We start from the raw sequence: 25,000 nt of genomic DNA, 5'->3' as shown, positions 1-25,000 counted from the left end.
ACACAGTAATTGGAATGTTCCTGCTGTCATATAAACCATGGACACTTCTATTTGAATGTTCCTGCAGTCATATAAACCATAGACACTTCTATTGGAATGATCTGCCCAACCACCTTTCTTTAAGAGACTGCAGGACTACTCTCAGATGATGCCAGTGTGATGAACAGACAGCATGATGGCACACTGATGGCCACCAGTAAGAGGTAATGCTATCATACTGCGTGTCAAGGTTCCTGTAATGTGTGTTTGTGTAATCACAAGGTGATTCTCCATTCCCTCTAAGTAGCCTGCTCTAATTTGTATCTCTCTGTGGACTATGCACTGTGTGTTCTGCTACATGTGTGTTGATGGGAAATGTTGTCGGCCCTTATAATATATGTGAGTGCTAAACGTAGAGCCGAAGAGGATTTCTACTGTATTGCACAAAGTTTATTGAGGCAAGTGTGCAGGATGTCTGTCCTGTCTGAAACCGTATGTGCCTGAAAAAAATGGGAACAACGTCTGGCCCTATAAAACGTAGAGAACTTCACCATTTCTCTGTCTCTCTGTCTGTGTCTGTGTCTTTCTCTCTGTCTCTTTCACTTTCTGTCAACCCTTCTCTCTCTGTCTCTCTTTCATTGTCTGTCTCCCCCTCCCTATCCATCTGTGTCTATGTATGCCTTCTCTTTCTCTTTATGTGTGTATTACATGTTTCTCTCTATCTCTCCCTCTGTCTCTCTCTCTCTCTCTATCTCTATCCCTCTCCTTTGAATCTTGGGATGTAATACTTGTGGATCTTAAAAGATGTATGTATTGGATGTTCTTATGCATAGTGTGTTTTAGGGGTGCATTAAGGGTGCAGTTATGTAAAGATTTGAATATGGGTTCAATAAACAAGTATTGAATCTCCCTCCCTCCTCTCTCTCCCCCTCCCTCCTCACTATCTATCTCTCCCCTCCTTCCCCTCTCTCTCCCTCCTTCCCCTCTCTCTCCCTCCTTCCCCTCTCTCTCCCTCCTTCCTCTCTATCCCCCTCCCTCCTCACTATCTATATCTCACTATCTATCTCCCCCCCCACCTGTGCAGCTCTGGAGAGGACGATGGTGAGGGGAGCTCCAGTGAGCAAGGCGTGCTCCATCGCTGGAGGGGCTACTCCTGCAGCATCAGCCCTGAGCGAGTGCTCCTCTGCAGGCCGGTGATCCAGGCGGCCCTGGGCTCCTGCCACAGCGTCATACTTACTGAAGGTGAGACCGTGTGTGTGTGTGTGTGTGTGTGTGTGTGTGTGTGTGTGTGTGTGTGTGTGTGTGTGTGTGTGTGTGTGTGTCTGTGTCTGTGTCTGTGTGTCTGTGTGTCTGTGTGTGTGTGTGTGTGCAGCCCGTTGCTCTTCTAGACCGTCTGTGTACACAGCAGCCTGTTGCCTTCCTAGAGAGTGATGCATTCAAAATAGCTTCTTATTGAGTGACTGGCGACTAAATAGTTAAAGAAATGCCCACACTTCTGACTTCATTCAACAGAACATCATCACATCTCACAAGTTACACCATCATCATCAGTACATCTCTAAAATTACACCATCATCATCAGTACATCTCACAAATTACACCATCATCACCATTACATCTCACAAATTACACCATCATCACCATTACATCTTACAAATTACACCATCATCACCATTACATTTGTAATCTGCACCATTATCACCATTTGTAGATCATATCACAATATCAACAAATGTTTAGTGAATGCCTTGAAGATTACTTAAGTAAAAAACATAGAACATAGAAACAACACAGAAACACTCTTCCATAGAATCTCTTAACACGACATAATATCATTGTGGTTTTGCATTTGTCAGCTTCCCTCAGTGTAATGAATCATTTGAGACGTTTAGGCTGTGTGTGAAGGTTAGGGTCTCCAGTGTAAATGCTTTGGCAGCTTGTCACATACCTCCCATTCATTAGCATCATTAGCTGCTGTCTCTAGTTAATCACTGCTGCTAGAGTGTTGACACATGTATGTGACCACTATCACATGTGGTTGGCTATGTTTGTATTCTCCCTTATAATAATAATACCACAACCACCACCACCAAAGTGATAACAATAATAACAATAACAATAATGATAGTAATGATAACAATAATAACAATAATGATAAGAAGAAGAAGAAGAAGAAAAAGAGGAACTGCAGTAGTAGCAATGTTATTGAAACATTATTTATTGTTTTAACTTACATTTAATGAATTAACTTGCCTTTTCAGGTGGGTTTGTGTACAGCTTTGGGGAGTTACCATGGAAACAGGGCGCAGCATCCCACTCGGCGGAGCCCCTGCTGGAGGCGTGTCTGAATGGGCGGGGCGTGGTTGCCGTGGCTTCCGGAAGCTTCCACTGCGGGGCAGTGACGCGTGACGGCTGCGTGCTGATGTGGGGCGACAACGGCCACGGGCAGTGCGGCCTGGCGGGGCGGAGCCTGGTGCCCAGCCCTACGCCCGTCACGCTGCTGGATGTGGAGGGCACCGCCCCGCGGCTGGTGAGGGCGGCAAGTCTGGCGTGCGGTGCCCAGCACACACTGGCGCTCTCCGTCGGGCACGAGGTGTGGGCATGGGGCAGCGGCTGCCAGCTCGGCCTCGTCTCCCACGGTAACGCACCTGTCTGCCGACCGCAGAAGGTAGAAGACCTGGCCGGGAGGTGAGTTGGGCCCAATCTCAATACTTCCCCTTACCCCTTATCTTCCCCCTTACCCTTGAAATTGCGTGTTCATGTGAGAGCTAGTGGTGTCTCAATACCCAATTTGATCAAGATTAAGGGATAAGATTGAGGGGTATGTACCCCTTGGTTTTAAGATCATCGGAGAGCTACCTTGCTCCTCCAAGGGCTATCCCAGAGCACACTGCGAAACCAGCTCGGGAATTTTCAAAAAAACATGGCTGCTTGAAGCGAGGAATATTTTACACTCGGTTTGATCTGAAATGTGCTACACGAACGATGCATAGTATTGTAGGTCTTAACTGAAGCTTTCAAACGGTAGTTTTAGGTTACAATTAGCGCGTATGCCACCACTCCATTGGCTTATATGGTAGCTTGCCAGCTAGATGCTACATACACTACATGTAAGTATTTTTGGCTTATAATTAATTTAAAAATGACGACAGTCTTGTTTCGTGCTCTACACAGTTGTATACATATATATTTGCAACCATGGTCTTCATTGAAACTTTTTTTAAATCGCTAGTTTCATAGCTCATACAGTCACGCATGACGTACCCGAAACCGAGTGGCGTCTCATTTCATAGGGGAACGTTTTCAGCCCTTGGCCCTTACACTTGCAAGTGCTAGGGTTAAGACAAAGACAAAGACAAAGCAAAAGGGGCAAGGGGAAGAATCGAGATTCGGCCTTGACTTGGGGTACAGTGCTGTTTATAAGGATTGGAGGAATAATGGAGAGAAAATATTGATTTTGTAAATGATAATATATAATATATTTTTGTAAATTAGTTTTTCTGATTCAAACAAATTCTAACAGAGCTTCTACAGTCAGTACCTGGACTGTTCAGATTTGCGTGGAGTGATATTCTGTGTAGATTGGCCCTGTATGTCCCTGTGTGCAGGTGTAGATGTTCTTACGTCGCTGCGTGTCAATCCAACTCACTTAGGCATTTATGAACATTTAGCTGAGGGGTTATGTATTTGCCCTTTGTGTTCCTGCATGTATGTGAGACAGGTGGCAGAGGTTTTGCGCTGATATAGCCGTCTATATTTACCTGTTGATGTATTTGACCTGTGTGTCCCTCAGGTGTGTGGAGCAGGTGTAGTGGTGTTGATTTATTTTTTAAAAATATTTTTTTCTAATCTTGTGTGTCCTGCAGGTACGTGGTGCAGGTGGCGTGTGGAGGCTTCCACAGCCTGGCCCTGGTGCGCTCCCTTCCCTCGCCCACGGCTCGGACTCTGTCCCTGGACAAGTGTGGCCGCTGCCAGCAGCTCCTCTACACCATGATCGACCGGGACGACCACGTCATCATCTCCGACAACCACTACTGCCCCCTAGGAATGGAGCTGAACGAGGTCAAGAGGCAGAGCGCCCCAGAGCGGCCGCAGCAGCATGGTCAGAGTTCACAAGGGTCAAACGAGGTCAGCAAAGAGGTCACTCCGGTAGGCTCGTCGATGACGTCTGAGACGTTCTGCCCTTCAATGGGCTCCGTTCGAGGTTTTGCACAGGTGGGTTCTGAAGCTGAGAACATGGAAGAACTAGATGAAGGGAACTCGACAGCTCAGACGGACGCTGCCAAAGTTCCTCTGAGGAGAACTAAGAGTTCTCCGTTCCCTGACGAGCAGGACCTGAAGGACTACCTCAAACGCTTGTCGGACCTGTCACTCTCTGAGCACCCTGGCATTGCCACCCACTTAATGGCCTCCTCACCTGACAGTGGCAAAGCCACCATCACCCTTACCCCATCTCCAGACCACACTCCAGCCCCCATTCACCCTGCACCTGCAAACCACCGCCGCCCGCTGCAGCCAGGTGGGAGCCAACCAGGTAAACCTCATCCAGGTACCATACCATGTATGCACAGTGATCGTCCAATAGCATTCATGAACAGATCTCAGTATGCCCTATACAGGTGAATCTCATACAGGTGTTTCACATACAGGTGTGCCTCATCCATATATGGTACATTCAAGTGTGCCCTATGTAGGTGGACTGCATTCCGGGTGTAATACCACTGCATGTGACCCATCCAGGTATCACCCTCCACACGCCTGCCTGCCTGCTGACCTGTCCACACACTCACCTGTCCTCCCCCTTCGAAGAGCACCTGGCGTCCACCTGTGACGACTCCTTCGACGACTCCGGTGTGGAGAGGGACCTGGAGACTCCTGGTGGGCCTGGGTGTGAGGGGGGTGCCCGGGGGCTGTGTGAGGGGCGGAGGGACCCCTTGAGCGGGCTCCTGAGTGTGGAGGACCTGCCTCAGAACACCAGGAGCACCAGCCTGACTGATATACGACTGGAGGAGATCAAAGGGCTCAGCCGCAGGAGCTCGCTACCTGTGCTCACCTGCCATGGTACCAGCACACACCTGAGACATACACACACACCGCACCTGAGACCCCCTCCCCACACACACACACACACACACACACACACCTGAGACTTGCCAACGTACACACACACACACGCACCTGCGACCCCCCCCCCCCCCCCCCCACACACACACAACTGAGACTAATGCACACACACACATATGCACACATTAGTCAGGCCTACACACACACACACACACACACACACACACACACACACACACACACACACACACACACATACACAGTGTGAGTTCTATTTTTTCTAGTTCTGAGTCTTATTTTATATAAAAAAATATTTTGTGTGTGTGTGTGTTCATCTCCTCTCTTCAGGTTCTCCATCCCTGCCAAAGCGGGGCCATCGGCGAGTTGGCTCTGCAGGAGGCAAGAAGATGCCCGTTCCCATGGAAACGGAACCTCTGCTGCCTTCTCTGTACACAGAGGTGTGGAGCTGGGGGCGTGGCCAGGAGGGTCAGCTTGGCCACGGGGACCGCCTACCCAGGTCAGTCAGAGGTGGTACACAGTACTGAACTAGCTCTCCCATTGGTCCCCAGGTCAGTCAGAGGTAGTTCATAGTACTGAACTAGCTCTCCCATTGGTCCCCAGGTCAGTCAGAGGTAGTACACAGTACTGAACTAGCTCTACCATTGGTCCCCAGGTCAGTCAGAGGTGGTACACAGTACTGAACTAGCTCTACCATTGGTCTGAATGGGATCAAAATGAGAGCACTCTAAATATGTGTCTCAGTGTGTCTTCTTTGCTAAGGGGATTCCTTTTGTTGTTGTAAAGATCTTGAGCATACAGTAGGAGGTCCAGTTTTACTCCACGAATGAGCAGCTTCAAAAAGACGTGGCATGTGATTGTAAACACAACCTTAGGACTTAGTTTAGTCGGATGAAGAGAAGGCCTAAATGAAGGCTGGGAGTTTGTGCTTTTATCAGTTGGGGGGCGACAGTGGTAGAGGAGGTAGAGAAGTCGTTTAGTAATCAGAAGGTTGCTATCGATCGATTCCTCACTGTCGAACAATTTCTCACTGTGCAATCAGTTTGGATGTAAAATCTATATACTGTACATCCTTGTAAGTCGCTTTGGATAAAAAAGTCTCTCTCTCTCTCTCTCTCTCTCTCTCTCACTCTCTCTCCTCAGGCTGCAGCCTCTCTGTATTAAGAGTCTGAGTAAAAGGGAAGTGGTGAAGCTGGAGACTGGGGCTCACCACTCTCTGGCCCTCACGGCGCAGTGTCAGGTCTGGACACACACACACACACACGCGCACACACACACACACACACACACACCACACACTCTCACATGCATGTGGTTTTTCCTTCCGTTATCACTCCACCACAAATACACCTACACACAAACACAGCCACCCACACATATACAGTATGAATGAATGCACACACACACACACACACACACACACACATGCATGTGCTTTTCTCATGAAATCACTCCACCACTAAAACTTTCTCACAAAGAGACTCACTCATGTGTACTAGAAGCAATGCTTATTCCCACACATACACATTCTCAAACAATAAAACACTAAAAAAATAAGGATTATTTTGTAAAACAGACACTGGCAGCTTCACAAAAGACGTCTCATGTGAACCCAACCTTAAACCTTAAAGGCCTAAACCTAAAGACTTAGTTGAGTTGGATGAGGAGAAGGCCTAAACCTTAGGACTTAATTTAGTTGGATGAGGAGAAGGCCTAAACCTCTGGACTTAGTTTAGTTGGATGAGGAGAAAGCCTAAACCTCTGGACTTAGTTTAGTTGGATGAGGAGAAGGCCTAAACCTCTGGACTTAGTTTAGTTGGATGAGGAGAAGGCCTAAACCTCTGGACTTAGTTTAGTTGGATGAGGAGAAGGCCTAAACCTTAGGACTTAGTTTAGTTGGATGAGGAGAAGGCCTAAACCTCTGGACTTAGTTTAGTTGGATGAGAAGAAGGCCTAAACCTCTGGACTTAGTTTAGTTGGATGAGGAGAAGGCCTAAACCTCTGGACTTAGTTTAGTTGGATGAGGAGAAGGCCTAAACCTTAGGACTTAGTTTAGTTGGATGAGGAGAAGGCCTAAACCTCTGGACTTAGTTTAGTTGGATGAGGAGAAGGCCTAAACCTTAGGACTTAGTTTAGTTGGATGAGGAGAAGGCCTAAACCTCTGGACTTAGTTTAGTTGGATGAGAAGAAGGCCTAAACCTCTGGACTTAGTTTAGTTGGATGAGAAGAAGGCCTTATTTTCACTTTCATCTTTTTGCTCATCCATTCCTAGTTCTAATTCCTGTAAATAGTTTTCTGTCTTTCTTTCTTCCTTTCTTCCTTTTTTCCCCTTTCGCTGGCAACTTCATACGCTGGGCAGAGCAGAGCCCTTTTTCATGTTGAAAAAAAACGCTGTTCCAAAATGCAGTTGATAGCGTCTTTTGTTACCATCTTATCAGACACATATGAACTCACTCACATGTAGAAACTAACACGTGTATACGCATTCTCTCTCTCTCTCTCTCTCTCTCTCTCTCTCTCTCTCTCTCTCTCTCTCTCTCTCTCTCTCACACGCACACAGACAGACAAACACACACACATTCTTTGCCCCTTTTGAAATTCCGGTCTCCACTGGTTTGTCTCTGTAGTGAGGGCTGCTATGAAATGACCCAAAATGAAGAGGCCGGCAGTAAACCCATTACTCAGCTCCTGTGTGAGGAAACCATGACTAGGCATTGTCTTTGCTCTCCTGTGACCTGGATGTAGAAGTGAAGTTTAATTAAAGTTTTCAAATTGTTTAGGTAAAAACAGATGAAAGTAAGGACTTAAGGGTAGAGCTGTATAGTGATTGAAGTGTGTGTGTGTGTGTGTGTGTGTGTGCCTGTGTGCGTGTGCGTGTGCGTGTGCGTGAATTTGTGTGTGTGTGTGCGTGTGTGTGTGCGTGCGTGCGTGTGTGTTGTGTGTGTGTGTGTGTTCCTCTCTTAGGTGTTTTCGTGGGGCAGTAATAAGACAGGTCAGCTGGGCCACCTGAACTCCCTGAGCACGGCTCCCCAGCCTGTTAAGGTAACGCTGCAACCCCCGCCACCCCTGCTGTTCCTCCTGTGTTACATAGTCACCTGTGGCACATAGTCATCTGTGGGCACATAGTCACCTGTGGGCACATAGTCACCTGTGGGCACATAGTCACCTGTGGGAACATAGTCACCTGTGGCACATAGTCATCTGTGGGCACATAGTTACCTGTGGCACATAGTCACCTTTGGCAAATAGTCATCTGTGGTACGTAGCCACCTGTGGGTACATAGTCACCTGCGGGCACATAGTCACCTGTGGCTCATAGTCACCTGTGGGCACATAGTCACCTGTGGGCACATAGTTACCTGTGGCACATAGTCACCTGTGGGAACATAGTCACCTGTGGCACATAGTCATCTGTGGGCACATAGTCACCTGTGGGCACATAGTCACCTGTGGGCACATAGTTACCTGTGGCACATAGTCACCTGTGGGAACATAGTCACCTGTGGGCACATAGTCACCTGTGGCACATAGTCACCTGTGGAACATAGTCACCTGTGGGCACATAGTCACCTGTGGGCACATAGTCACCTTTGGCAAATAGTCATCTGTGGTACGTAGCCACCTGTGGGTACATAGTCACCTGTGGGCACATGGTCACCTGTGGCACATAGTCACCTGTGGCTCATAGTCACCTGTGGCTCAAAGTCACCTGTGGTACATAGTCACCTGTGGGCACATAGTCACCTGTGGGCACATAGTCACCTGTGGGTACATAGTCACCTGTGGCACACAGTGGGTACATAATCCAGGAAGCAGGTCAGATGGGGGTCAAATGTGGTGTGAATCTGGCGTGAGTCTGTCTTCCCTGAAGACTGATGTCATGAGTGTAAGAACACGAGTGTAAGGACACACACTGAGTCATAAACCTCTTAGCGTGACACAGGGCTTAACAGCAGAGACAAGGCACTGTACAACACAACTGGAAAACACAGCATCAGGATTACATGCTTGATTTAGTGCATTGTTCCTGTACTTGTGTGTGTGTGAGTGTGTGTGTGTGTGTGTCTTCCTGTCCTTGTGTGTGTGTGTGTGTGTGTGTGTGATTGAGTGCATTGTTCCTGTCCTTGTGCGTGTGTGTGTGTGTGTGTAAGAGAGAGAGTGTGTGTTCCTGTCCTTGTGTTGGTGTGTGTGTGTGTGTGAGAGAGAGCGTGTGTTTCTGTCCTAGTGTGTGTGTTCCTCTCCTTGTGTGTGTGTGTGTGGAGGGGGGGGGGGGGCTTCTTTGTGTCGATTATGTGTTTTTCAGAAAGAGGGATGCTAGGAAGGTATCGTGGTAATGATTTTCAATGGATGCGCGTGTGTGTGTGTGTGTGTTAGATGTCAGAGGGCATCCGTGTGTGGGATTTGGGTGCAGGTCAGACCCACACTGTGCTGCTGGCTGATGGAGACTGTGTCCAGCCCATCCTCTACTACAGCGGAGAGCAGATGTCAGAGGACGGGCCTACGGGGAATTACACACAGACTCCTGCCCTGCTACCTTTCTGCATGAACGTAAGTGTGTGTGTTTGTGTGTGTGTTTGTTTGTGTGTGTGTGACTGTGTGTGTGTGTGTCTGTGTGTGTGTGACTGTGTGTGTGTGTGTCTGTGTGTGTGTGTCTGTGTGTGTGGGTGTCTGTGTTTTGAAATACACACAGACCCCTACACTACTACCATGCTACATGTTTGTGTTTCTTTAAATATGTGTGTGTGTGTGTGTGTGTGTGTGTGTGTGTTTGGCTTACACCTTCATGAGTATATATGGTTAAAACATACAGACATAAAAACACCTGCACTGTTTCTATTCTGTACGAAAGTAAGAACCCATATGAAGGTTACATGAGCTGAATGTTTTTGTGTTTGTGTGTGTGCGTGTGCGTGTGCGTGTGCGTGTGCGTGTGCGTGTGCGTGTGCGTGTGCGTGTGCGTGTGCGTGTGTCGTGTGCGTGCGCGTGCGTGTGTTTACCTGTGTGTGTGTGTGTGTGTGTGTGTGTTTCCAGATAGGTTATGTGAGCAGTGTGTTTACCTGTGTGTGTGTGTGTGTGTGTGTGTGTGTGTGTGTGTGTGTGTGTGTGTGTGTGTATGTGTGTGTGTGTGTGTGTGTGTTTGCCTGTGTGTGTGTGTGTTTCCAGATAGGTTATGTGAGCAGTGTGTTTGCGGGCGGTCAGAGTTGCCTCTCCCTGTCGGATCAGAACATCATGGGCTTCATCTCCTCCCTCCATGAGCTCTGTGCTGCTGAGAGGAAGTTCTACTGCCACCTCAGCGCCATCAGGACCAAGATACTGCGTCCCCTACTCGCACGGGGTAGGTACTGCAGCCACGGAAGGGTTACAGGGCACAAGTCAAATATCAGAGGTCAGAGTTCACAGGGGCAGATTTGAGTTTCTCAGTGGTTTGGTTGTTCTGTTGAGGAGTTCTGGTTAAACTTTTAGTGGCCACACTCTGATGTAAGTGATCTTAGCGTGACATACAGTTCCTCAGCTTTGAACAAACGGCACAGAGGTTAATTATCTCCTACAAATAGAACAGGCCATAAGGAACCGTGATGTCACATTTGTTTATTTAACAAAATAATCTTTGACTTCCTGTCTCTGCCTTCCTGTGATTGGCTGGTAGAAGGTGTGAGGGTGTGTCTTGGACAGTCGTTCTTGCTCCTGCAGAGCCTAGCAGGAAGTTTCAGTCGGCTCTGTCACCTTATTGGCCAGCACTCCATCTCCTTGACCCGCTTCCTGCAGAGAGACAGGGATGTGCGGGGCCTAGTCATGCTCAAACAAACAGGCATGTTCCTGGACACCTATAAGATGTGAGTAAAAATCTGTGGAGGATGTCTGATGTCCATTGGGCAATCAGGCGTGAATCAGGTGAATATTCAGTTCTGTATGTTTATTTATTTGATGTTTCTCTGTGTGTGTGTGTGTGTGTGTGTGTGTGTGTGTGTGTGTGTGTGTGTGTGTGTGTGTGTGTGTGTGTGTGTGTGTGTGTGTGTGTCTGTGTGTGTGTGTGTGTGTGTGTGTGTGTGTGTGTCCATCCCTAGGTACAGCAGCTCAGTGGGGAACTTCCTTGTGATGGGGGGCTTCCAAGGCCTGCTCAAGCCCTTACAGTGAGTCCTTCATATCTACAGTACAGCACTTACTACTCATACTTCTTCTACTGCTACTACTACTACTGCTGCTGCTACTACTACTGCTATTGTTACCTCCAGCAAGGAGGTTATGCGATCGGGTCCGTTAATTAATTAATTTATTTGTCCGTCTGTTTGTCTGTCTGTCTGTCTGTGGACAAGATTTCTCAGAAACTACTGGGCGGATCTTTCTGAAATTTTCACAAGAGGTGGATCTTGGTCCTGGATGATCCGGATTCTGGATCCGGATCTTTGTTTTCACACCTAAAGTGACATTTCTCGAAAACCAATGACCGGATTTTAATGAAATTTACAATGAATGTAGACTTTGGGCTATTGTTCAGATGAACGTTTTAGATCTTGCTTTACTATCAACGTCAACCCTTGCTGGAGGTCAGAAATCTCGGATTGCTCTAGTTAATTCTGCTACTGTTACTACTGCTACTTAGCCTGACGATGTCCTACTCATAATTCTAGTCAGAATATTAGTCTGATACTGACCCATTGGGCTGTGATTATGGGGCGTGTTTCAACAAACCAGGGAAAAATAATGCCTCTTCGCTCAATTGGATACCTAGAACCAATCAGAGCAACGTAGTATGGCCATCTGATACATTCAAACTTTCACCGGATCCCGTAGGAAGGACGGCAAAAGCATCTTTTCGATCGACAAATGCCTTGATTGCGTTTCTCTGTTCCTCTTTCAAAATCAATGCGCTGTCAATATCTGTGAGGTATGCCTGCTCACGTTATACTTATTAGCAGAGAGGCTAGCTAGCTACTATGTGTTTCAATGGATTTTTGGTCTATGCATTAGCAATAACCTAACAATAATGGTCTAGAGCAGAGGTTTTCATTGCAGGGGGTCTGCGATTTAAAAAAAAAAATATATATATATATATATATTTGCTTTGATATTTCAACACATTTCCAGATTACTCTTGAAAATGTCTGAAATAAGAAAAATATGTCTGAAATAATATAAAGGTTATTCACGCTGACAGAATGTAACCTTGAACCTATCCAGTCTATGGTAGCCTGTGCTTTGCTGATGTTAATGCATTGCGTGATTTTCATATGACTTAAGTTCTGGATAAGTTGCCAGACGGAATTTCCAGAGCTTGCTGCAAAAGCAATGAGGTGTATTTTGCAAACTTTCAAACTACCTGTGTGAGAGCATTTTTGTTTTTGCGTACTTGAAGAATAAGTACAGGGCAAGAGGATGATATGAGACTCGGTGTCTACCATTTCGCCACGAATAGACAGACTGTGTGGACTTCACCATGCCCAGATATTACACTGACAGGTCTCCCCTCTCCCCACACATGCACAAACGAACGCACACACGCACGCCGCAGGCACATCAGTGGGCCGTGGATTACTTTCTAGTCAGAATGGTGGTCCCTGGGACAAAACCAGTTGAAAACCCCTGGTCTAGAGCGCTTCAGTTAAGACCTACAATCCTCGGCTACATTCGTGTTGCACATACACAACTAACCGAGTCAATGTAGACATAAAAAAAGTTGTGTAGATAGCATAACTACTGAAGCAACTGAGCAGTTTGGCAATAGTTTCATTCTGCTTAGCCTTCTCACAGGGGAGTTTTGAACATTCCAATAAAAGAATGTGTTCATCAACAATGTAAGATTAAAAAATTCCACTTTATATTTGATGGTCCCATATATTCTGTAGAATGTTCATTCTACAACATTTTAAACCCACTAGTGGGATGGTACTCGCTGAATGGTGAATGTGCATGTGGCATGGTTGTATTTGCACAACTTTTTGTATTTCTCTCCTTCTCTCTGCTCTTTAGGGAGTGTTTTGGGAAGAAGCTGGAGGTTCTCGAGCAGCTCTCTGAGTCCAGAGAGAAAGGTTCTTCTCCTTGTCCTAGTTCCGGTTCCAGTTCCGGTTCTGGGCTGCTGCAGTCCCTGCTTTACCTGCCCGTGAGACACATGCATCAGTACAGCCGTCTCCTTCTCAAGCTGGCCACCTGCTTCCACGTGGTCAGTGCCTCACAGACACTCATTACTGCTAATAATAATGTCATCTCTGTACTTATATAATAGTTACTGCTAATAATAAAATCATCTCTGTACTTATATAATAAGTACTGGTAATAATAAAATCATCTCTGTACTAATGTAATGATAACTGCTAATAATAACATCATCTCTGGCAACAGACTACAGTACTTTAATAGTGTGTCTTCAACTACCATGACGATGGCCATACATATTACATTGGTGATGATGGTTATGGTTATCGGTTGTGGTGGTGGTGGTGGTGATTACGTACAGTATGTGATTAAATGATGCTCTTTATGATTATGATTATGGTAACAACGGTAATGAATGTGTTCATAGCAATGCCATAACAGTGATGATGATAGCGATGAAGATGATATCGATGATGACGATAGCGATGTTGGCCATAGTGATGTAGATGGCAATAGTGATGATGATGATGACGATAGTGATGATGATGTTATTAATAATAATAATGATGATGATGATGTGTTGATGATGATGATAGTGATTATGATGGTGGTGAAATCGAAAATGACGATAGTGATAATGATGGTGGTGATGACGACGAGGGCTATATTATTAATGATGATGATGATGATGATCCTCCAGGAGTCGGAGGAGTACTCTCTCCTGGACGAGGGCTATATTATTAATGATGATGATGATGATGATGATGATGATGATCCTCCAGGAGTCGGAGGAGTAATCTCTCCTGGACGAGGGCTTTGTTATTAATGATGATGATGATGATGATGATGATGATGATGATGATCCTCCAGGAGTCGGAGGAGTACTCTCTCCTGGACGAGGGCTTTGTTATTAATGATGATGATGATGATGATGATCCTCCAGGAGTCCGAGGAGTACTCTCTCCTGGACGAGGGCTGCTCTCGGTTTGAGGCTGTGGCCCTGGAGCTGCTCAAGCAGAGGAAGGAGGCTGAGAAGACGCTGGACTTCTGGAGGAGCCTGCCAGTCAAGGCCACTGTGAGTGACACCTGTCAACGACACCCTAGCATCGCCCTAGAGACACCCTAGCAACACTCAACGATACCTCAGGATTACTGAGAAACATCACTTTGACACCACTTTCACAATTAGGGCCCTATCTTGCACCCAGCGGAATTGACATTTTCACCGACGCATGTATCATTCCTATCTTGCACCCGGCGCACAGCGGGATTTTCCCTCCAGAGGCGCGCGTCAAAATGAACTTGCACCGACATGGGCGGGGGCGGAACAGAGAAGGCGTTTCTCTGGCGCAAGTGGTATTTTGCAGTTTCAAAACAACGCTGTGCGCCGTACGCTGTTGACCAGAAAAAAGCTAGTCTAATGTCAGAGGCGCAATGTGTAAAGTCTGTAGCGGGTATTCAGAACACTATTTTAAGGACGCGTGCTTGGCTGCCCAGTAGCCTACACTTTACTTCTCTCGTCTACACGAGAGATTTACACCAATTTTTTGGCAAGCCATATATAATTACAAGGAAAATAAAGTATTTACCACATGAGGAAATCATTGTGATATCCATATCCAAGATATTTTAAAAATAGGCATACATGTAGCGTACACATTGACCCAAATGATTCAGGTTAATTGTAATGGCAGTGTTGTACCAGATTCAGCACCCTCCGCGGCAGATGCACCCCCTCGATATTAAGTCTTGTGAAACGCTGTGTCAAATACATTAAACTTGCTCAAAGGAAAATTAAGTTAATTCATTTTGTAGTCATGGCTGGGGTAGGCTATATATTTCCACAGAACAAAAAGGTGTTCTTTTGCGTTCGCTATTATACAAGGTTTTTGGAAGAAAAACATCGGTTGTTTGTACTCTTTAGAACAGTTCTAAAGACTGTAATCACTTGTGTTCTCTTCTCTTCCATCTCTTTCACAAATAATGAAATCGTAGTATAGTATTTTTCCCTGCGTTTGTTTAGGCGAACTGCTTTCCTTTCCGATCAAGCGAGTGGTGTGCGCTCCCTCGAGGGGGTGCATCTGCCGCGGAGGGTGCTGAATCGGGTACAACACAGGCGTTCTGGGTGAAGTATGGGTTCCCTGGCGTCCTTGGCGCTATAGACTGCACCCATATTCACATACGTGCCCCCCCAGTGTTTTACACAACATTGCCATGAATCATGGATGTGTCAATGACATAAATGAGGATAGATTAGAGGACTTTAGAAGACGTGAGGTTGAACTGCATGCACCGATGGGTGCAATATTATTACCATGCATACATAACCTAGTGATTCAGTTAGGGTGAACCCAAAACATCGGAAAGTATGTTTTTGTGACTTTTATTTCAAATATGTTGCCACCAAACATTGGAAACATTTCTCCAAACAAGCATGGGAAAATATTGCCGTGATTGTTTCTGGCAACACACGTTCTGGTGGCCTCACGGTCTTCCGCCAGGTAATTCCGCCATTATAATAACAAGCCGCTATGGAATATGCGCTCCTCGCTCTTAAAGGGTATGTGAGATGACGCTCTGATTGGTTTATTGCATATTACGCCCAAACCACACCTATGGCTGAGTAACCTCCTTTGGACCAACCCATTTGACATTTGCGCTGGGCGCAAGTGTGTTTTTTCCGCCGTTATAATAGCAAATGCGCCATAGAGCCACCCACACAGCTACTTGCGTTTGGCGCTGTCCTAATTGCGTTTCTGATCGTTAAAATAGGGCTCTTAATGTTCACTGCCAGAAATTCCATTCTGGCTCTGTTGTTCCTCTGTGTGGCTTTACAAAGCTGTGTTGCCCGATACACTTCACAGTTCTCTGAATCAGATCACAGGCAGAATACGCCTCACTTGTGTTATTCTCCAGTGTCGTTCTCTTTTTTTTTCTTTCTTTGCAATGTCCATATTAGTTGATATGAATGGTAAACACACACTTGTTGACTCTGTCCACAAAAGCTGATACTTGAGACCTGTGCTATCTGAAAGTGTGCAGGGGTGGGCTGGAGGCACCGAACATAGAAAATAGAACATGGAACATAGAACATAGAACATACAGTAGAACATGGAACATGGAACATAGAGATATGTCGGGAGCTCAGGGAGTGTACTAGGGAGTGTCGGCCCCTGAGGTGATTTAAACCCCTCCCTCTTTACCCAGGATGCTTTGCGGACTCCAAGTCGACGGTTGGTGTGCCAGAGTAACAATAAAGCCCTTACCCTCCAGAACGCCGCCCGCTTCTCTGTCAACCGCTTCATCCTCTTCAACAACGCACTGGTGCACACACAGGTAAATGCGCACTCACACACACACACACACACACACACACACACACACACACACACACACACACACACTAACACATACACGCGCACACACACACTAACACATACACACACACACACACATATACACACCCACACACACACACACACACACACCTTTTGCGTTTAATAATTTAACGATTGTATGGATTTGATCTTGAGTGTTAATTGTTTTGTGTGGACCTTTTTGCATGTCCTTTTTTAGGGTAACATTCCATCCAAGAAGTTTGTAAGTACACTTGAGGAGTTTGGTTTGCTTTCCCACAGCAATCTTTTACTCCAAACCACCCTCCCCTCCCCTCCCCTTCGCTCCCCGCCTTGACTTGGGGTGTTGACTTCATTCGTCTTCTGTCTGTGAAACCACTCACTACTTCTTACCGAAGCTTTACTGGTCTCCTCCCTAAACTGATAACACACTTCAAACAACTAAAACAAACGCACACACATACACCACTCTTTCAACATTCCAACAGTACTTCCCAACAACTAAGTGAAGTGTGTGTGTGTGTGCGTGTGCGTGTGCGTGTTTGTGCGTGTGTGTGTGGGTGCGTGTGTGTGCGTGCTTGTGTGTGTGTGTGTGCGTGTGTGTGTGCTCGTGTGTGTGTGTGTGTGTGTGTGTGCGTGCGTGCGTGTGCCAATACCTTCTCTGTCTCTCCATCTTTCTCTATTTTCTTTCACTTCTCTTCAGTATCATTTCTGCTTATGTTGTTTTCACTCTGCCTCTGAATCTATACCTGTTGCCTATTTCTACCCACCTCTCCCTGTCTCTCTCTCTCTCTCTCTCTCTATCTCTCTCACACACACACACAAACACAGTAGACATTGTCTACTTGTTTACTTACCTCTGGGTGTGAATTAAGGTTTCTGGATTAAGTCCTGACAGCCAGGAGCTGTGATTACATGCTCTCTCCCTTCCTCTCTCTATCTCTCTTTCTTTCTTTCTTTCACACTTTCTCTCTCTCACACACACACGCATGCACACCCACAGTTCTTACCTCAACTGTAGCACCGTGCTACTGTGATTGTTTTGCTCCCCACCTGTGTGTGTGTGTGTGTGTGTGTGTGTGTGTGTGTGTGTGTGTGTGTGTGTGTGTGTGTTGCATGACTCACCTGGCTCACTGTTCTTTTGTGATGTAATCAAGTAATTCCTCTGAAACACTGATGGATGGGGGTTTAACGACTAATGCTGTCATGGTGTATGTGATTTCTACTGGAGTGAACCCTACTGTGTTATTAATGCTCTTCAGTCATGAATGTTATTTATTGAATTTATATATGCAGATTTGTCCTTCAGGTTAGTTATATATGCAGACTTGTCCTTCAGGTTAGTTATATATGCAGACTTGTCCTTCAGGTTAGTTATATATGCAGATTTGTCCTTCAGGTTAGTTATATATGCAGATTTGTCCTTCAGGTTAGTTATATATGCAGACTTGTCCTTCAGGTTATTTATATATGCAGATTTGTCCTTCAGGTTAGTTATATATGCAGATTTGTCCTTCAGGTTAGTTATATATGCAGATTTGTCCTTCAGATTAGTTATATATGCAGATTTGTCCTTCAGGTTAGTTATATTTGCAGATTTGTCCTTCAGACTAGTTATATATGCAGATTTGTCCTTCAGGCTAGTTATACATGCATTTGTATTCTGATTCCAAAGTCAGTGTCCCTGAACCACAGTTATCATAGTAAAGTCAGTGTGCTTGTCCCTGAACCACAGTTATCATAGTAAAGTCAGTGTGCTTGTTCCTTGTATATGCTGAACCACAGGTATACATAGTGAAGTCAGTTGGCTTGTTGCTTGTATATGCTAAACCCCAGGTATCCATGCTGAACCTTAGGTATCCATAGTGAAGTCAGTTTGCTTGTTCCTCAGGTATCCGTAATGGGGTCAGGTGTGGCACAGGTAGCTGTGAACCAGTCACTATATTTGCCTCAGACAGAGCAGCATAACTAGCTTTAGCACTAAAGGTGTGTCTATTAAGGAAATTATTGTGGAAAGAAGTGTGACTTTAAGCTCTTAAAACTGTGGTGTATGTTTATGTCAGGACAGAGAGCAGAACAAAGCAGGTATATGCAGTGTCATATGTGTAGTGTTTTATGTATAGTGTTAAATGTGTAGTGTTATATGTATAGTGTTATATCTATAGTGTTATATGTGGTGTTCGTACACACAAAGGTGACTTCTGTTGCCTCTTTCGGTTGCAATCCTCCAAAGCCTTTGTTCTGTGCCTGGAGCTTAAAGTTGATGACAGGCTGATCCACTCCCTTAGAAACAAGAGCTTTTCTCTTACAGTGACACACCTGCTTACCTCTTCACACTCCCATACATCTCTCTCAGTACATTAAGCATCTCCCTCCTTTTCTAGTCCTCTCCCTCTCTGCCATTCAACCCTTTTTGTAATTCTTTATGTCTCTCTCTCTCTTTCTTTATCCATCTTTCTTCATCGTTCTCTCTCTCTCTTTTTCTTTCTGTATCTATCTTCAGTTTTCATACTTTGATGTGTGTGTGTGTGTGTGCGTGTGTGACAAGCTGTCACACTCTGAAGAGACTAGAGCTTACAGCTTGTGTACAGGTGTGCACAACAGTGTGTGTGTGTGTGTGTTTGTGTGTTTTCGTGTGTGTGTGTGTGTGTGTGGGTGTGTGTGTGTGTGTCTGAGTGTGTGTTCATGTGAGAGGGTGTGCGTGAGCGTATGCAGTGTGGATGTGCAGCATCACATGAGAGTGTTTGCAATGGTAGGGAACTGATACTGGAATACACACACACACACACACACACACACACACACATACACACACGATAAATAAAAAGAAACAAGTTCCAGAGTGTGGCTACTGCATCCCTTTGTGGTTCTTTTGTGACAGCTACAGGAACGATAACATAAACAAGATAAGGTTTTTCAAAAACCCTTTGGTCAAAACGTCATTCAAATGCTTGATTCTGAAAAAAATAACCTATGCTCTTGCTTTCAAACGATTCAGAAATCATCAAAAATACATGATTTAAATCAAAAGATCATTGATAAGAGGATGACACCGCACTCACAGTTCTGCTTTTGTATTGATAACATTTTGATCATCTGTTGATTCACTAATAAAAACCCTAATGACTCAGAGCCTTTGATTCTCTGTCCTGCTTTCTGATTTAGCGGGTAACAGCTGCTGTGTATGTGTGTGTGTTTCTTTGTGTGTGTGTGTGTGTCTGTGGGCGGGGCTAAAGGGGCCGGTAACAGCTCCAGTGTGTGTGTGTGTGTGTGTGCATGCTGTTGTGTGAAGTCTCCTCCTTCAGAGACGTGCCACTCTTGAGGCATGTGCAAGAAAGCTTTTCAAAACATAAGTTATAGTAGCCTGTCCACACACATATGATTGGTGTGTTTTGGTGAAAGATGGGTTTACCGGTCACTGGTGTGATGTGTTGACCCTTTGTGTGTGATGTGTTGACCCTTTGTGTGTGTGTGTGTGTGTGTGTGTGTGTGTGTGTGTGTGTCATTTACAGTACTCTTCTTACCACATCTACCCCCTGGCCACCCTGTGGATTGAGCCTCTCTCTGAGGAGGACGATGGGCTGTGAGTCTTTCTCTGCGTTCACACTGTATGGTTATTCATGGAGTCCACTAAATGATTATGGTTATCCATAGGGTCCATATGTGATTATGGTTATGCATAGGGTCCACTGTATGGTTATCCATAGGGTTTAGACCCCTGTCTCAACTCTAGTCATGGTTAAACATACCAAACCCTTTAACACTTTTGAATGGCGTAGTCGAGGGTTCAAACCCCTGGAAATGACAGATTAACCCTAAACGTGTGTAAACATGTATTACACATAAGCTGTGCTACATTAATGAATACCTAGGCTACTCCCTGGGAAGCACCAGTCTAGTGGAACAGAGGCCACTGTGGGAAGCACCAGTCTAGTGGAGTTGAGGCTGCTCTTTGGGAAGCACCAGTCTAGTGGAGTAGAGGCTACTCTCTGGCTCTCTGGGTAGCACCAGTCTAGTGGAGCAGAGGCTACTCTCTCTGGGAAGCACCAGTGTAGTGGAGCAGAGGCTACTCTCTCTGGGCAGCACCAGTCTAGTGGAGCAGAGGCTACTCTCCCTGGGCAGCACCAGTCTAGTGGAGCAGAGGCTACTCTCTCTGGTTAGCACCAGTGTAGTGGAGCAGAGGCTACTCTCCCTGGGCAGCACCAGTCTAGTGGAGCAGAGGCTACTCTCTCTGGGTAGCACCAGTGTAGTGGAGCAGAGGCTACTCTCGCTGGGTAGCACCAGTCTAGTGGAGCAGAGGCTACTCTCCCTGGGCAGCACCAGTCTAGTGGAGCAGAGGCTACTCTCTCTGGGTAGCACCAGTCTAGTGGAGCAGAGGCTACTCTCTCTGGGAAGCACCAGTCTAGTGGAGCAGAGGCTACTCTCTCTGGGTAGCACCAGTGTAGTGGAGCAGAGGCTACTCTCGCTGGGTAGCACCAGTCTAGTGGAGCAGAGGCTACTCTCTCTGGGAAGCACCAGTCTAGTGGAGCAGAGGCTACTCTCTCTGGGAAGCACCAGTCTAGTGGAGCAGAGGCTACTCTCTCTGGGAAGCACCAGTCTAGTGGAGCAGAGGCTACTCTCTCTGGGCAGCACCAGTCTAGTGGAGCAGAGGCTACTCTCCCTGGGCAGCACCAGTCTAGTGGAGCAGAGGCTACTCTCTCTGGTTAGCACCAGTGTAGTGGAGCAGAGGCTACTCTCCCTGGGCAGCACCAGTCTAGTGGAGCAGAGGCTACTCTCTCTGGGTAGCACCAGTGTAGTGGAGCAGAGGCTACTCTCGCTGGGTAGCACCAGTCTAGTGGAGCAGAGGCTACTCTCTCTGGGAAGCACCAGTCTAGTGGAGTAGAGGCTACTCTCTGGCTCTCTGGGTAGCACCAGTCTAGTGGAGCAGAGGCTACTCTCTCTGGGAAGCACCAGTCTAGTGGAGCAGAGGCTACTCTCTCTGGGAAGCACCAGGTAGAGAATAGAGTGCCTGACCCTGTGTTGGCTCTAGGGGCGTGGGCAGGCATGTGTTTCATGTAATCATTAACAGCCTTCTTCACAGCTGCAGTTGTAGCCTGTGTTTAATGTAATCATTAACAGCCCTCTTCACAGCTGTAGTTGTAGCCTGTGTTTAATGTAATCATTAACAGCCTTCTTCACAGCTGAAGCTGTAGCCCGTATGGTGTAGAGTACTATCTGGGAACTAGGCTGGGAACGGAGTCCGTCACTGTAACCATGCCAACCCATCTCTCATCTGCTATCAGTGCTTCTGTATGTGTGAGGGCAGTTTGTCTTCGTATTGACCCTGCTGTCAGTGCCATAGGGTTATAACGCCATAGGGTTTATAGAGAGGTTTTTATAGTGAGTAGTGTAATGTAATGGCCATAATCTTATATAAGCATTACCAGTGTGTTGTAATGTCATGGTCATAATAATCTGATATTAATTCACCTAATCAATGAGAGGAATCATTCTGCCTTGGGTTGCCTGTGTTATTTAAGGCCTGTGCTTATTCTGCAGGCCCTACAGATCTCAGTGCTCTTTGTTTATTTCTATCAGCTTATTCTATGTGCATTTATTGCTGTTTATGTTGTTTATTTTTTTGTTAATTATTTGTGTGTGTGTGTGTGTGTTTGTGTGTGTGTGTTTATGTGTGTGTGTGTGTGTGTGTGTGTGTGTGTGTGTGTGTGTGTGTGTGTGTGTGTGTGTTTGTGTGTTTGTGTGTCTGTGGTCAGGTTTGGCCTGAAGTTTACAACACCTGAGGACAGTTTTACAGCTTTGGCCTCTTCTCCTGCTGAAAAGGTATACACTATCACTATATATGTGTGTGTGTGAGTGTGTGTGTGTGTGTGTGTGTGTGTGTGTGTGGGTGTGTGTGTGTGTGTGTTTCTCTCTCTCTCTCTTGTGGGTGGAGGGTCAGACTTCCAGAATCACTCACTCTCTGGAGTGTCAGATTAACCAGTAGTGTTGTTATTAGTATTTGTGCTGCACTCCTCTACAGTCACATGTCTGCTGCATCCCCTTAGGCCAGCTGGCTTCGCTCCATAAATCAGGCCGTGGAGAAGCTTCTGGAAGCCGAGATTGACGCCAAGGTCACAGGGTCAGTCCTAGGCTTGGGGTCAAGTGGGGGTCAACGAGCAGAGCCGCGGATGTCCCGAACCGCCACACACACCTTCAGCAAGGAGGGGCGGTACAAGGACGCGACCTACGAGGGGCGCTGGCTATGTGGCAAACCGCACGGCAGGTACAGGATCTACTAGTCGACTCAGTAGACTGTTGTGTGGTGTCCGTTACCCTCATGTTCCTGAAGAGAGACTTTCTTCTCGTTAATCTCTCCTGATGTCCTGATGTATGAGGCGTCCTCTTTAATCTCTCTCCTGATGTCCTGATGTATGAGGCATCCTCTTTAATCTCTCTCCTGATGTATGAGGCGTCCTCTTTAATCTCTACTGATGTCCTGATGTATGAGGCGTCCTCTTTAATCTCTCCTGATGTCCTGATGTATGAGGCGTCCTTGTTAATCTCTCTCCTGATGTATGAGGCGTCCTCGTTAATCTCTCTCCTGATGTATGAGGCGTCCTCTTTAATCTCTCTCCTGATGTATGAGGCGTCCTCGTTAATCTCTCTCCTGATGTATGAGGCGTCCTCGTTAATCTCTCTCCTGATGTCCTGATGTATGAGGCGTCCTCTTTAATCTCTCTCCTGATGTATGAGGCGTCCTCTTTAATCTCTTTCCTGATGTATGAGGCGTCCTCTTCAATCTCTCTCCTGATGTCCCCACAGAGGAACTCGGAGGTGGCCCGATGGACGCGTCTACATTGGGATGTTTAAGCAGGGACAGGAGGACGGGTCAGTACATTATTTTACCTCACAGGTTTAATTCCTTTATGGGTCATCATGGGCTAGCCACTGTAGCTTTAGCATTAACTTTAGCTTTAGATTTTGAATTTACCTCATGGGTTTCATTCCTTTATTCCAAACTACATCATGGGCTACCCACTGTAGCTTTAGCATCAACTTTAGCTTTAGCTTTAGATTTTACCTCACAGGTTTAATTCCTTTATGCCGAACGACATCATGGGCTAGCCACTGTAGCTTAAGCTTTAGTCCCACAGTTATTTAAATCTCCTCTTCTAATTCTGTGTTAAAGCAATTGGTTAATTCTTATTTTTTTCCTCAAGATTTTATGGAGCTCTTCAGATCAAGTAAATGTAATGATCTCCTTATCATTGTTGATTGTGATTTCGTGTGTATGTGAAAAACCTGCAGGTTTGGAGATTTCGTCATACCCAATAAAAACTCAAACAAGACTGACCACTACCAGGGACACTGCAAGGAGGGGAAGATGCACGGCTTCGGGACCTACTGGTAAGGCTGCGTGTGTTTGTGTGTGTGGGTGCGATTGTGTGTTTCAACTGCAGATGTGTTTTTAGGTCACCGGTATGTCTCAGGTAGCGTGTATAAGGTAGCATGACTCCTACATGGTCCTCAATAAACTCTGCTTTGTGTGTGTGTGTGTGTGTGTGTGTGTGTGTGTGTGTGTGTGTGTGTGTGTGTGTGTGTGTGTGGGTGTGTGCTTATGGGTTTATATTTGTGTGTGGGTGGCTGTGTGTGTGTGTGCTTATGTGTTTATACTTGTGTGTGTCTGTGTGTTTATGTGTTTATACTTGTGTGTGTTTACTGTTTCTGTGTTTATATTTTTGTGTGTGTGTGTTTATGTGTTTATGTGTTATATACTTGTGTGTGTGTGTATGTGTTTATACTTGTGTGTGTGTTTATACTTTTGTGTGTGTGTGTTGTGGGAGCCTGGCCTTGCAAGGGCAAACAGTGGGTATACAAAATTGGAAAAGAGCAGTCAGACACAGGTGTTGCGGTGAACAGAACTAAGGAGTTTATTTTACAAACTGAAGAGGGAAAAGGGGGGGGCGCAAAAAGGTAACTCAAAGATCTCCACCAGGCTGGCCGTTGGCGTCAGGGGCTCCGTCGGGCTCTTCCTGAGGCAAGGGAGAAATAGACACAATTATTCCTCTTGATTCAAACGAAAGGCAGGCCACAGGCCTCTTACCCTGAGACTGTCTTGGAAGGCGTCTGGTTCTCACTCCTCAGTAGCTCAAGACAGTCTCTCGTCCAGATCCTCTGCTTGAGGTTAAAAAGGCTTCTGATTGCCTGATTGATTCAGTGCACCTGTGAGGGACAACCAGAGACACCTGGGTGGGGAGGAGTTCCCTATGAGAATCCTCTGGAGTAGTACCGCCCATCCAACACCATGCCTCTTAATTGCCTTCGTTTGGCTGTACTCAGCCATGTGGGGCACTGCTGTGTGTGTTTATGTGTGTGTGTGTGTGTGTGTGTGTGTGTGTGTGTGTGTGTGTGTGTGTGTGTGTGTGTGTGTGTGTGTGTTTATGTGTTTATATTTGTGTGTGTGTGTGTGTGTGTGTGTGTGTTTGTTTGTGTGTTTATATTTCAGTGTGTGT

At 46.1% G+C, this 25,000-nt stretch overlaps 1 protein-coding gene across 1 annotated transcript in view; it reads left to right on the top strand.

Moving 5' to 3' along the window:
- The window catches only part of LOC308365469 (alsin-like), a 37,686-nt gene that overhangs the window by 932 nt on the left and 11,754 nt on the right, over positions 1-25,000 (top strand). Inside the window, exons 2-22 of the mRNA XM_080838906.1 lie at positions 125-203; positions 1,064-1,221; positions 2,241-2,667; positions 3,846-4,513; positions 4,720-5,040; positions 5,392-5,560; positions 6,205-6,301; positions 8,026-8,103; positions 9,436-9,609; positions 10,225-10,396; positions 10,709-10,895; positions 11,127-11,192; positions 13,030-13,219; positions 14,096-14,227; positions 16,360-16,488; positions 16,729-16,752; positions 20,021-20,091; positions 22,262-22,328; positions 22,553-22,770; positions 23,310-23,375; positions 23,796-23,894. Of these exons, the coding sequence (XP_080695032.1) occupies positions 160-203; positions 1,064-1,221; positions 2,241-2,667; positions 3,846-4,513; positions 4,720-5,040; positions 5,392-5,560; positions 6,205-6,301; positions 8,026-8,103; positions 9,436-9,609; positions 10,225-10,396; positions 10,709-10,895; positions 11,127-11,192; positions 13,030-13,219; positions 14,096-14,227; positions 16,360-16,488; positions 16,729-16,752; positions 20,021-20,091; positions 22,262-22,328; positions 22,553-22,770; positions 23,310-23,375; positions 23,796-23,894 (3,557 nt within the window). The 5' untranslated portion in view covers positions 125-159. The remainder of the gene's footprint in view (positions 1-124; positions 204-1,063; positions 1,222-2,240; positions 2,668-3,845; positions 4,514-4,719; positions 5,041-5,391; positions 5,561-6,204; positions 6,302-8,025; positions 8,104-9,435; positions 9,610-10,224; positions 10,397-10,708; positions 10,896-11,126; positions 11,193-13,029; positions 13,220-14,095; positions 14,228-16,359; positions 16,489-16,728; positions 16,753-20,020; positions 20,092-22,261; positions 22,329-22,552; positions 22,771-23,309; positions 23,376-23,795; positions 23,895-25,000) is intronic.

The sequence above is a fragment of the Sprattus sprattus genome, assembly GCF_963457725.1.
Source record: "Sprattus sprattus genome assembly, chromosome: 5".
NCBI classification, from domain to species: domain Eukaryota; kingdom Metazoa; phylum Chordata; class Actinopteri; order Clupeiformes; family Clupeidae; genus Sprattus; species Sprattus sprattus.
The sequence above is the reverse complement of the archived record's forward strand: the minus strand, read 5'-3'. Positions and strand labels throughout refer to the sequence as shown.